Source organism: Lagopus leucura, unplaced genomic scaffold, assembly GCF_019238085.1.
Source record: "Lagopus leucura isolate 7727_CA_CO unplaced genomic scaffold, USGS_WTPT01 Super-Scaffold_100019, whole genome shotgun sequence".
Classification (NCBI taxonomy): domain Eukaryota; kingdom Metazoa; phylum Chordata; class Aves; order Galliformes; family Phasianidae; genus Lagopus; species Lagopus leucura.
The window spans coordinates 4496865-4511128 of NW_024962273.1; the positions used below are offsets into that span (position 1 = coordinate 4496865).

Here is a 14264-nt window from a genome sequence, read left to right on the forward strand (position 1 = left end):
AATAAAAATGAATAACTTTGATTGCAAACTACCTAACTTATTAAAAAAAAAAATGCATGAGATACATTTCTAAGTTACTGCAGTGAAGCTGATTTAGCATATAAGATAATCTTTAAAACGAATAAGTAATGCAGATGTACTATTTTTTTTTTTTTTCAAAGAAAAAAAAATAGGTGAAACATTTAGAAAATGTTAAGCTAAATTTTCATGTAGTTTTAGAACACAGTTATGCATTTTAATGGTAAATTTCCCCCAAAAATCATAAATAAAACATGCATGTAGATGCTAACATAATCTACTAAAGCACCTTAATGTATTGCAAGAAAGATGGACTTCATTTTTGCTGTTTAAAGTCAGTGTATGCTCCAATCCTTTCATATTTTCAAAACACTTGTGTTTCATATGATAAATCCAGATTTAGACAGGGATATTTCACGTTATTTGTGATTTGACAATTATTGCTAGGTTTGAATTCCAGTTCTGCTGATGCAAACGTGAACTTGGTAAACTCCTTCTCAGTGTGTAGATATTTCTGAGGTTGTGTGTGCATGCATAAATGCTCATAAGATGTGTGGTATAGAAGGATTTTCATCACATTTCCAGAGCTTGTAACAGCTATGATACAGTAAATAACTCTTACTATTCCCTTATTTTAATAGAATTTCCACAGTCTAATGAAGAGCTGAGCTCGAACGTGATAGAATGGAACACATATTGATGGATAATATGTGTAAATGTAGTCAAACAGGTTTTAATAATGTCTGGCAGAACTGGTATTCTGTAGAGATTCAGAGATCATTCTGTGATACATCCAACCGTTGTATTACACCCCCATATTGCTCTGTAACCCTCTCTGTGCATTTATCTACTTATATTTATACACTTTGAATGCGTAAGTATCTATAACATAAATGTTGATGTGTTACAGTATTGCTGGTATTAGATACTTTAATTGTGTAAGCAATTAACACTTCTTTGTTCAACTGCATTATCATTTTTCTCAAACTGAGACTCTATTAGCAACCCATTCTGCATTACTCAGAGATGTCAAGTCATTACAAGAGTTGACACAAGACAACCCTGAGATGTGTGACACTAATTAAGTAAAAATCTCCATATTAAAAATAGATTCCTTACAACTAATGTGGTATGGTCATCTTCATAAGAAAATACTCATTTCTTTCTTCACTGATCATGAAGTATTGCTTTAGTGTGCTGCAGTAAGTCACCAAAAATCCATTTAAGAAGCGTTTCTGTTTCTCCAAATACAAAGAATATTAATTATTTTTGCTTCTGGAAAACTGAGAGCTCTTTTTTCACTTCTTCCAGCAGCCTGCCCTGACAAATATTTGACAGTCTGTTCTCCAAAAATAATCAGGAAATACGCATTAACAGTGGTTTTGTTCAATTATAGGTACTTACAAAATCCTTCTATATGTTTTGATGCATCATACATAGAACAGCTTAGTAAAACTGTGCTTTAGTTTTTTTAATTTTTAAGGACTGTAGCAAAGAACATAACTTCTCTTGCTGTCGGTCTGGGTAAGTTTTACTGCAGAAGTTGAAGCTGCGGTCATTGAACAAGTATATAAAAATGCTAAAACTTATTGAAGCGTAACTATATTATGCTGGGCAGTTGTGATGGAAGATTGTAATGGTGAGAATTGTGTTATTGTTGCCTTTAATCAAACACTGCTGGCACGCTCAGTCTTGCAAGATAAGAGATAAGACTTGATTTTCCAGAAGAGTTCATAGTTTGTATGTCTTCTTGTGGATTCTTCATTCTCCTCTGAGACACCAATCTATTTTCTCTAGAACCAAATACTTTTATTAGTATTTTCTGACTGTACTGAGGATTTTTATTTTTATTTTTTTAATAGTTTGCAGGTAAGGTTTGGTGTTCCTTTTACCACATTAATCTTTTTGACCATCTTTAACTATGCTTTAAAAAAAAAATTATAAAAGCATGCCCTCAAGTGATTGAACCCTGAAATTGATAATTTAAGAGTTATTCACTGAAAGGAAAAAATGTCCAGTTTTGTGGAATTATGGCATTAGATGGCTTTTGGCTTTATTCCCAAGCATAGTCTTCTGGCAGGTGAAATTTCTATTTGAGGTAATTTTAGGATGCAAGATGCCCAGCTGCATTGAGGAACCTAGATGGGTTTTGTTATTAAGAACTTATTTTACTGTTATCAGTCAGATTACCGATTCAGTAGGTAGATTCTCTCAGGCAAAAATCACTTTTAAGTTGAAGTCCCAATTGTGATGGCCCCTTTGGTGTGATCAGCAGAAGAGCTGTGTTCTGACTTCAGCCCTGTCCAAGCCCATATGTGCCCAGAGGGGTTTTTGGATAATGATCTAAAGCTGACCTATTTTATAAAGATTTTCTCTCTACCTTTTTTTAGCTCTTTGTCAGCCTTTGTGTAATCTTTAACATCATTTTCCAGTGGCTACCAGCTATGTCGCAGTAAAAGGTATGAGTTCTGTGGCTATGTTAATTACTTACTTCTGCATAGTGAAGGTGAGCAAGTGTCTGACATATGGAAAGCAGTGATCAGGAAAAACACAGCCAAAAGAAAGTGTTTACTGGAGAGACGTCTCAAATACAGCTACTGTCAGAGTCATTGTAATGAGAGTATGCAAACAGTGCTCTTGTTTTTAAACAGAAAGAAGTATTTAAACAATTAAAGTTAGCATATAATGTTAGGTTTTGGCTGTCTGCTGTTTGCTTTTCTGTAGTACTTACAAAAAGCACACAGATAAGAAGGAAAAGGCGTAGAACTGTTGAGTTGTATAAACCCAATATTAGTATGCTGTATTTTGCACCTCTGCATTCATTTGTATGTAACACTACTGCTGCTACTGAAAGTCCATCACTGGACTTTGGAGTCCATCATAGGAAATTGGAGTTTTACATGCAAGAATGGGTCTTGTTAAGCTTTACAGATGGGTAACCTTTTGATCTATTTAGTCTACAATAGCACACAAATTGCAAATCATCCCTTGGAAACAAATTCCTTTTTTTTTCCTTCTTTTTTACTATGAGCTCTTGAATGACTAAATTAAATCTTGGCACGTGAAATGCAGACTTAAGATCAAAGCAAATACTTGACTGAATTTGGGAAACTTGGGTTTGGATAGCTGTGTTTCTTCCTATACAAAGCAAAAAGAGGCAAAGCTCTTGAAAAGAGAGTGAGGTGGGTACGAGAGAGCTGACTATGTTCGTACTCCTGCCTTTAGGGAGGGAGCTGAGGCACTCAAAGCTGGACGTGTGTGGGGACTGTGAATCAATATGGAGCACTGATTTGAGAGATGACTCAAAGCAAGCTTTTGATTTCTGAAGTTCCGTTTTCTCTCTCTCTCTCTCTTTTTTTCTTTTTTTTCCCCCTCCCAATATCGCTTTCCACAATCTTTAGCAACCTCATCTCTTATGTTTAAAGTTATCATGGCATGCAATAGATATGTTCATTCATTTGCACACTCACAGTCCTATTCACTGCTGCTTTTCTCTGTTCAACATTATTTTGGAGAGATATACTGTGTTTTTGAGATCAGAGATTGCAGCTATTATTCTGCCTCCAGTAGCACAATACTTAGCCTGCTTTCTTCTTCCCAGTTGTCTATACCTTAGCATAAGTGTTTATTATTATTCTTTTATGGACAGCTGAATGCCTTAGCTAGTGGAAGGTTACTTCAAACTTACTGTCAGACTTTGTGGATGAATAAAGCACAAGAATAAGTAAGAGAAACAACGAATGAATAAGGGCTAACTTATGATACATAAGGCCTTATTAAATATGAAGTCCTATGCATATATGTTTACCAGAGAATAAAATTTTTAAGTAATTTACATAAGTTTATGGTATTTTAAAGTCTTGGTATTTGAATTGTAGATTTAGTTGTGCTAAAGATATGATGTCTGTGTAAAAATGAGTTCTTCAGACAATTATTGTACCATGGAATATGATGTGTGTTTATTTTGAACTCAACACATCAACCTGCAACTGTAGGAAATTCATCTGTAGTATTCAACCTCTTGGGAGTTTTCAGGCATTACTTATGAAAATTATGAAGTATAGTCTCATGTTCACATTGAGTTCTAGTTTTTCCACAAAAACTGCATCTTATTTTGGCCAGAATTTGGCCTAAGCCCTAAATATCTTGTCCTGGTAGGGCCAGAAGCATCTCATCACTTTGTGATGTTGTAATTTCAGGTTCTATAAAAGATAAGTACTTCTTAAAAATCCAGTTATTGACAATGAAATGGACAACAAGAAAATGAAAACACAGTTTTGGGTGACTTGTAATACCATACCAGAAGTTTCATGTTTGGCTGCACGTGGCATACGGTTTCTTGTTGCCAAGAGCTATGTTAAAGAGTAAGCATTAAGGTTTTTAATCAATACTTCAATCTTAAAAAATCCTATACGCTTCAAGTACACATGGAAATGGAGTGGCAGCAATGCTACAGAAGTGAGTTAAAGGGGGCTGGAGGGGAGAGGGGGGAACAGGACTCATAATCCTACAAGTGTGTTTGACAAACCATGCACTGCATTGTGTTACGGTGGAGTACTTTCATCTTAGCCTGTATTTATGCAGAGAGATCTAACCAGTTGTATGGATTATTTTTTTAAAAGCATTTTGGCTTAATTACAGTCATTAATCAAATGCATTCATCAATACTTCAGAGCAAATCTTAGTAGTTTCTATGCTAAAATTTCAGTAGAAGAATATGTGCTGCAGTCACAGCAGGAAAAGTCCTTTTGGACAACTCTGAATTTGCATCATTACAAATATTATCTTTGGGTCAGATTCTGTCCACTGCTGGATTGTTGCTTGAAGTGGGCACCAGGACAAAGTTCTTTTTCCAGAGTTCCCACCCACACAGCACTAAACCAGCAGAGTAGATTCTATGTAGGTGGTTGCTCACTGTCAAGGCAGCTGATGTACAACACAGATGTAAATTTTGAAGACATCTCATGATTTGGAATAACTGTTTCTTGTGGCTGAGGATAGCTCAGGGTTAGAGCTGCTAGAAAATTGCTGGATTTCCAGTAAATTAAATGCTTTGTTATAAAAGGGATGTGCCGCTTTTCTCTGCCTTGTCTGTTATTTAAAATTGCAAGCTGCTACCTAACTGCTTACCTGAGATGTTATAAGGAAAAAACTTCTGTTAAAACTGTCCTGAGAAAGACAAAGGTGAAAACACCAAACTCAAAACTAGCAGCTGTGCTGCATTTTTTTAAGCAGTTGTCACATATAAGGATCTTTAAATGAGTCTGAAAGAAGTGAGGGTTTGTTTTTGACTACAGTAAATTTTTATAGACATTGAATTTGTGCTAAGCACTATAGCATGCCTCCTTCTGTCTGACTATCTCTACAGGCTTTGCCAAATATCTTTTATTCATAGTTTGTAACTGTGGAGTTAGCATTGAATGTTGTACCTTAAATTAAATTTGGAGGATGTTTCTAGTAAGAAACATACACAATGAAATGTTCATCCATAATTTTTGCTGATGAGAAAACATTTTTACCTTGCTTGTGATAACAAAATCCAGTGGAAATAATCAGCTTGAGCATTCCCAGTTGCATCACTAGTTAGAAATTTAATATAGTATGAGCATGAAGCAACACAGGTAGAGGATTGGTTATAAAAATGCCTCAAGACCGATTCCATATCAAATTGCATGATAAAATGTCTCTGCTAGTTTTTGCAGTGGGCTTCTATACCTTCTCATGGTGTGTCTTTGGTGTGAAAGCAGAGGCTGTGTGGAATCGATTCCATGCCCTTCTGCTGGAGGACAGCCCAAGGACTCTTGTCAGCCCCTGTGAAAGGAAGGACACTTGGGATGAAGGGCCTTTAGCTAGATTCACTGTATGCTGCACAGGTTGGGCAAAACCACAATGCAGTGTGCTTGTCATTCTTCATCACATGCTCCAAGAGTAGTCTGAGCCTTGGCATGGTGTGAGCAAATCAGAAATGGTCACTCTGGTAAAATAGCCAAAGGCATCTGGATCTGAAATCATTGCCCTCCTGCTGTCATCCTGACTTCTCCCAAGGCCCAGCATGGGGAAAGTAACAGTGACAAGTTCCCCACATCCCTGTTGTGTCAGAGCCTGGCGCCCTCACTGGGCCTGATCCTGACCTGCACCCACTGTGGGCTGACTATGGCTACATATTCTAAGTGTGAATTTATAAAGCTATGCTGCTCCTTCCATCCTCCCCGCCCAGTGTTGTGTTGATGTGGTATGAGTGAAGCACAGGGATGCTGTATTACCATAATTACAGCCACTACTTTTGACTATTTTTTCACCAGCCTGCAAGGCTAGGAATTATTGTGTCTTTTGAAAGGAAGAAAAGACACCATCCGTCTTTTATATTCTCAGCATTCTTGCACTGATGTAAAATACACTGAGATTATTTTGAAGAAGAACACTTTAAAATTTCTTTTCCCAAAGTTCACTTGATAAAACTGCCAGAAGTGGCTGTCTGTTAAAGGAAAAGGGAGAAGAGTAAACAAGATAAAAAGCTGCTCATCTTTATTTGCATAAGGTGGTTCAGAAAGTGCAGCAGCGGGGTAGAATTCCAAAGGAAAAGGATGTGCTACGTTGAAGGCAGAGCAATACGCAGTGTTGTTTAGCTAAGTGGGTTTTTTTGTTGTTGTTCAGTGAAGACTGTGGGTGATTGGGGTAGCTCTGAGACTTGGGACATGCTGTCTTACTTCATTGATGGCATTGGGTAACTGGGGCCTGGTACCTTTTAGAGTCATTTTACAGACGCTTCTGCTTTTTGTGGACTGAGGTCATTTTCTTATGTAGGTCAGTTGGGCAAAAGATATTTTATCTCCATAGCATCTAGTAAAGAAACACAGTGTATATATGAATTTATCTTAATCATTGTAAGAAGTCATTCATTTCTAATCTTGACCTTTTTATTTTCACAAGTGATGCACTAAATCTGTCTTGAAAGCAAAACACAGCAAGCAGTATTTCAGTTTCCCATCCGACTATTGCTCCTGAAAGAAATGTAATTTAGGAAGCCCCGCTCCTATTGATTCTAAGTTAGAGGATATATTTTAAATTGCAGTATGTTTGTGTCCTGAAGGAATCTTTGTATTTTAAAAGGAAAAACACAAAGTCAAAATGAAATACCGAAATCTTTAGCTTATCAGATTTTCTCCTGGTGAGATTTTAAATGTTAATTAAGAGAATCATTATTTTCACTCATTATTTTTAGAAGAAAAGCACATATGCTTATGTTTTTTTTTGGTCTGGGACTCGGATTTTCTGTTTGATCAGGAATGCTGAAAGTACTCTAGCAATCTGCCATGGTTTCCATAGTTCACAGGTCTAAGGAATTTTTTATGACTGTTCACTTTTTAAAGAAAAAGTCGTCTTCTTTGCCTCACGCTCTATTCACAGTGGCTCTAAAGCAATGAATAAACAAGCTGTGTGGGCAAATCAGATCATTGCTTTGCTTTCGTTACATTGTAGGTGCCTTTGAGTGCTCATGGAACTGAAAAGGGAATCAAATGGAATGTTTCAGTTTTATATGGCCTCTCAGACACTGAGCTCATGGCTGCTCTCTGTTGCTTTATTTTGGTTCTTTGAGAGTCCTGCAGAGTGAGGCCAGTACTGGTGGAAGTAGTCAGGCACAGAATGAGCTTTGTGTGCGTGGGATGCTTCTTGGGATTATCTGTCCTACCTCAGGGAAGGGAGGAAAGAAAGAAAGAAAATGCCAACAAGCTAAGCATAAACAGCACCAAAAGACAAAACCCCACCCCATGTTCCTGTACACAGCTGGAAGGGGATAAAACTGCATTGACCCCACTCTGTGCTGCCTTGCCTCTCTCCTCAGCAGGTTTTCTTAGTACTGTCTTCATACCAAACACTTAGCACAAGTTTTGGTCATCTCTCAACTGTCTTGTTATCTTGAATTTTAACAGAAAACATAGGAAAAATATGTTATTGGAGAAGAATTTTAATGTCTGTACATTTTCTCAGTACTTACTTAACCCAAAACACGTTGGGAATAGTTTTTTCCTTTATTTTCATTCAGAAGGTATTTAAACCCTTTGTCTTAGGAATACAATTTTTCTGAAAAACTGTAGATCATGTTTATAATAAAAATGATGCCCTCAGACACCGTGCATTCATCCCTGTGTGCATTACATTTTTATCCCTAGAAACAGCACCCAGCTTCTCAGTTAATCAGCAATATGGAAGGCAGGGATGTGATCAGAGTCTTTCCTCTGAGCTTTGGTTCTTTCATCTGCCCGTTCTGAATGGTGGGCAGCCTTCTGATGGAAGAGACAGCAGTGAAAGTTTTTACTTCATGTCTTTGCATTGGAGCAAGTTTTTTAAGTTAACATTTTTATTTAGTGGGCCATGCTAAGAACTATCTAAATGTGTTTAAAAATCCTAAATCCCCTCTGGAGTTTTGCTTTGCTTTGTCTTGCTAGCTCCAAGAGGTATGATCTGCCAGCAATGAGCTTTTCCCAGGGAGGAAGCAGTTCTCAGTTTCTCTCTGTTCCTTCTGCCCTTCATCTCAGAGCTAGCTACTTGCAGAAGGTGAAAACAACTTGCACTTGAGCACAGTGCATCCTCGGTTATATTTCCCCTGAGGAATGGTACAAGCTGTCAGTTTAGCACAGACCCAAAGCTCCAATGCGAGCAGTCAAGGAGGTTCAAGTTGCTTCCTGGCAATTTCCACACCTCCAGTCTCTGTAGCTAGTCATATACCACACATAAGTTATGCGTCATCCTCTAAATGAGCTACACCCTTCAGGCTTCCAAACATTCTCTGTTGTGTGTTAGAAGCCCTAAAGTCCATATCATGAGAAATTACATAGTTGGCTGTTTTTTTGTCTGTTTGTATCTTTGTTCATTTTAACAGTCAGAATCGTCACCAAGAGATAAGCAGAAGAGCCTCAAAAATCCTTGTACTTAACTGTTCAGAGCTAAGGAGCTGATGTCCCCAAGAGAGTAACCACAGCATCCTTGTTTTCTCACTGTAATCCTGTGCTGTGTGGTTTCAAGCACCTTTCTGGGATGGAGGTGCAGTTTCTCTGATCTAATGCAGCCATAAATATGGAGCATTCTCTAGGGAGCCTGCTTTACCTCTAGGGAACCAGCTTCAGCAGAAGGGCTAGGTGATCTCCAGTGGTCCCTTCCAACCCCTACAGTCTTTTGATTCTGTTATTTGTATGTATTTTCATAGAGAGCTAAGATTGTAACAAAGCAGTGAATACTAATACTAAGGTATTCTTGTTACGAGCATAGATATCCTCTACAATGATTCACAAGGCTATTGCACAACTATCGCACTGTAATGTTTATAAAAATTTATTTTAGCATCTGTTAAATTTAATATGAAAAAAAAACCACAATGTTTTATCACCTGCATTTTGGGAAATAATCCTCTCTGACCCAATGATTTCCTTTTAATTGCACTAATCTTTACTTGATGGTTTTAATTTTCCAAACTACAGCAGTGACAATGCACTAAAAAGCTTCAAAGTGGATTAATACACGGAGTGTTGCCCTTAGCTTCCAAGTGGAAATAGCATGCAATGTAGAACTCTTTTTTTGCATTGTTGCAGATACAAAAGTCTCTGTAATACATTTTCTGTGTCTATTTTTAGGTCCCGAAGAAGCAGATTTCAAATGTCCTCTGAATTACATGACCTGCATTGGTACAAACAAATGTGTTCACTTGTCCCAGCTCTGCAATGGTGTTTATGACTGTTCTGATGGGTACGACGAAGGAGTGCATTGTCGGGGTGAGTAGATTTGCTGAGCAAAAAATACTTTAACTTGAACAAATTTCAATCAGTAGACTTACTGCTAGGTCATAGCTGTTGATAACCATTAGCTTGACTCATGTTCAAAAACAGAAATTTAAGAACAGGTTCTGGGATTTCTGCTAGAATCAAATGTAACAATATTCTGTAAAAGGTAATAGAAGTATGCTATAGTTCAGAAAGTTAAATTAGAATTTAAAAGTCCATTGGACAGATTTCCAGAACTGTCATAATAAAACCCGAGCCCGTAAAAAAAATAAGCAAAAATAAATGAATAAATAAATAAATGAGGAACAAAAAGTGCTATCTAGAATTAATCAGTGTAATACTGCAGATTTCACAAAATTACAAGTAGTAATTTTTATATAGCTGGGTGAGGATACAGGTTGTCATGCAATATACGACAATTCTTATTCACAGTGATGGGAATCATTTCTTTTCTTGAAGACTCTACTTTTGTAGTGCTTGGTCAACAAGCATTACAGAAAATGAACGTTTGTGTCAGCATATTGATTTTAGCACTGGTTCCAGTATCCAAAAAAGAAATCAAACTAGCCACAGCAGTACTTGACCCCTGCTGAGGCTTTCTTATGTTGCAGATGTGGGTTTTTTTTTGGAGAAGAGTATTTATGATCTCAGTGATTCATATATTTCTATAAATTGCTCTGGTTGTGACAAAGGATTAAAAACTGCCCATGCTGAGTAATACCATATGTGTATATATATATATATATATATATACATACATATTTAATATACTGTAACTATTTAAATTAGGGGAATAAAATAATCAGAATGTAAGTGTAAACTAAGTGTTTTTGTTTGTTTGTTTGTTTGTTCCATATGTAGCAATTTGTGGCCAGTATTTTGGAATGGAGTATCACAAAAAGTCACTTGTCTCCATTCATCCCCCTTTAATTTGTGCTCCAACCAGTTTTGTGATGTTCAGATTGATTCCCACTCCTTTCTTTATTACCATAAATGAATATGAAAACTTCCCACTGGTAAAATTAACGTCTGCTCTGATAAATCATGATAGCATTTAGTAAAACATATAAAATGTAAACATTTGATCACAGGGCACACATATGATGAAGTTCTTTTATAGATATTTTTACTAATGTCATAGGTGGTTAACAACTCATTCATATTTTGTAGCAATTTCCTAACATCTGTCACTAATATGTCATTGTGATATGTTCCTGTGTATCAGAAATTTGAACGCATTACCTTTGAATAGAAAACTGTTGAGTCATTCCGTTGCTATATTTTCTAAGTGATGAATGTACAAGTGATATGTTTAGATCATCTGTGTGGACAAAATTGGTGAAGGTGTCCCAGAAACCTAGCTGAGTAGTTACTTTTTCCTGGTATTAGTAGCAAAGATGGCATTTAAGTTATGTTCCTCTTTAATTACCATTATCCATGTGATATTTTTGATCTATCAAGGGGGAAACAACAGTTTTAAACATGGAATTGCAAAGAGCTCGCTTGGTCACAGTCCTGTGTTGAAACGTTTTACTAGGGATGCTGATTGTTCTCTGTAAATAAGAAGTGGTCTGTGCACCAGGCCACAAACTCCTGATTCAAGACATGAGGCACATGACTATGGCAAAGACACTGCATTGTGCAGGTCACAGTTCCACAAGGGTGAAGGCTTCTAATAATGCTTAAGAACTATCAGAGCATAAACATTCTGTAACTGGAACTATTTTAATTTCTTTCTCTACATTTAACATTCTTTTGTTCATTCATTATATTACGATCTTTGAGAGATATTCAGGCCTGCACCTTTCCCAGGGAAGTAAAAATATGATTGTATCTGCAGTGTGAAATGGTAATGTATGTGAAATTTCAAGGAAATAGTAGTAAATACAATGACATTCCTTTCTCATCATCTTTTATTTCAGGCACATATGCATTTTTTGCTGGCAAATGTAATGCATAAATTCAGGAGGGGTTGTAGCAGTACGAAATAAAAAATGTTTTATTATGTATAGCTGTTTCACATTATGTGTTCCAATGTCCTTCAGAGGAGAAGGGGTCCTTAGTTCACTGAAAATGAAACTCACAGCATGTGTAAGCAGTAAAATATTTGTATTTGGTCATTTTGGTTTCCTAGCTATTTTTTGACTAATTGAAAAATTCTTTAGAGATGCTGGAAGCATAAACGAGTGCTGAAAGTATACACCTGCCCCTTGTTTGAAATGTAGATTGGGGCTGATCAACGTTCTTAGTCTCAACTCGGTGCCTGATCAGGGAGATGAGTGCACTGGCTGTTTGGTGGCTTGACAAGGCTTAGGTGAAAATTACTGATGCCAAAACTAGACCCAGGCTTGAGTAGTAAAGTAGCAAAGGAGTGGTTTGAAGCTGTTCTTGTCAGTGAAGCTTTTTACTTTAGCACAGTTCTTCGTGTTTCTTCCAAGGGCCAGATCTCTATTTCTGTTGCATTTTCAACCACTTTTAAAGCTCAGCCAAGCAACACGCTGAGATTTCTTGTGCCACAGGGGAGCCGCCAAATTACCGCAAGCTGAACTATTTGAGCTCAGCATGTTTTCTTCCCACGCTTCATCCCAGCACGCCGTGCTCATGAGCTTGCCTAGGGCATTGCCAGTATGGGACTGGGACTGGCTGCGGTCAGCTACCGCAGGGGTCCCATGCCTTCCCATTGCTCCAGCCTCAGCTTCTGTGGTTTTCTGAAGGTGAAAATGCCTTGTACTTTTCTGAAGGTTTTAGAAACAGCTTAGACAAATATCCATCAAGGATAGGAAGACGGAGTTACTTGGGCTTGAGTTGGTAAAAGATTAGATATGTCCTTAAGGTAATTTCTGGAGAATTATGCTCACGTTCCTATGAATCTTAGAAAGAGATTTTAATAGGGCTGCAGAGGTGATCTGTGCAGTTCTATAAATCTGTACTTTTTATATAATGGCAAGAAATTGGAGATGATGTGTCACAATTAGTTTTTTCTCTGATCTAGAGCTATAGAAAACAAGGACTTCTACAGAATATAGAAATGCCCTTTGTCACTTAACTAGCTTAAGAACTAAGTTATTATTAATAGTGAAGGAATTATTATGCTAAAATTATGGGCATTTCAGCCAGCAAATACTACATGATTACTGAAAAAAAAAAAACAAAAAAACCCTAACCTAGCACAAATGGTCTGAAATTCTGGCTTTGTGCCAGTCTATCATAAAATTGAACACTTTTGGAGCAATTACCAAGGAACAAAACTGACAGAAATAACAGGGGCCCAGGTAAGAGCCCAGTGCAATTACACACTGATGCTCTGACATTAAAGGTGAAGTATGTTTTGCATCACACTGCAGCGTCCATTACATGGTGATGGGCACTGCTGTGGGAATACTGCAGCAAGTTTATCCCTCGTAGCTGGCAAGACCATATAACAGCTTTAACAGCTTATATGTACAGTTCTCCAATGGACACATTAACAGTAAAGTACATGGGGACCTCATTAAATAGTCTTCTGTCAAAGCTATGATGTGGGTTATGCTCTGTGCTTTTTGGTTTGAGTGCAGACAAGCTGATCCTGGCTCTGGGTCACAGCAGCTCCTCTCACAAGCCAGAGCTGCATGAAACATGCAACTGTATCTTTTCCCATTTGTAATACTGAGTATTCAATCACATATTGAAATTAATAGTAATAGCAGGACTGCAGCATCTGTTAAAGCCCTTGCTATTTTGAGAGTCACAGTCAACAAATTGCCTGCATGTTTCCCTGCCTGCCTTACCTGACCCTGGTAACAGGACGAGCCTGGGCAGACAGGACAATTTATGTTACATTTGGAATGATGTCTTATGAAAATAATTTGGGAAAAAACAATTGATATATTAATTGAGTGTAACCCAACATGTTTTTATAGGCTAATTACAAATAAGAAAATGTAGGACAGATCACAGTGGTCTCTTGATGTACTTTTAAAATTAAAGCTAGAAGTGTAACTGAACTTCACTGAGATCTGATAGAGTTGTTTTTGGATTATTTAGATCTTTGTTAGTTGGGATCTGAAGTATGGTCTCTAGTCTTTAGAATGTACAAAGATAAACTCCGGATCATTTAGCATTAAAAAAAAACCTGCAAAACACAAATACAAAGCATTTAGTTAAATAATTGAAATATTTGCAGCAGCCTATAATCAAAATATTAATTTCCATGTTAGACTTTTTGAATCAATTGTTACAAGATGAAGATTAATGTTGCTTCTGTTGAATCATGTATTCATTCACTTCTACAGCTGGAACACTGGGAAATTTCAAGTAGCACTTACCAGAGGCAAAAACACACATTCAGAATTTTATGGGATCTTCAGACCTTTCAAGAATGAGAAATTACAAAACTTAATGTTATAATATTGTGGAGATACATTTAGATCCAAATCTACCTGTTCTGTTTTTTTTCTTTCTTTCCCTCCACTTTTCCTTTCCCATGAAGTA

General features: G+C 37.1%; 1 protein-coding gene across 1 annotated transcript in view; it reads left to right on the top strand.

Moving 5' to 3' along the window:
• Positions 1-14264, top strand: part of LRP1B (LDL receptor related protein 1B) — a 590048-nt gene that overhangs the window by 230551 nt on the left and 345233 nt on the right. Inside the window, exon 4 of the mRNA XM_042877971.1 lies at positions 9648-9785. Coding sequence (XP_042733905.1) covers positions 9648-9785 — 138 coding nt within the window. The remainder of the gene's footprint in view (positions 1-9647; positions 9786-14264) is intronic.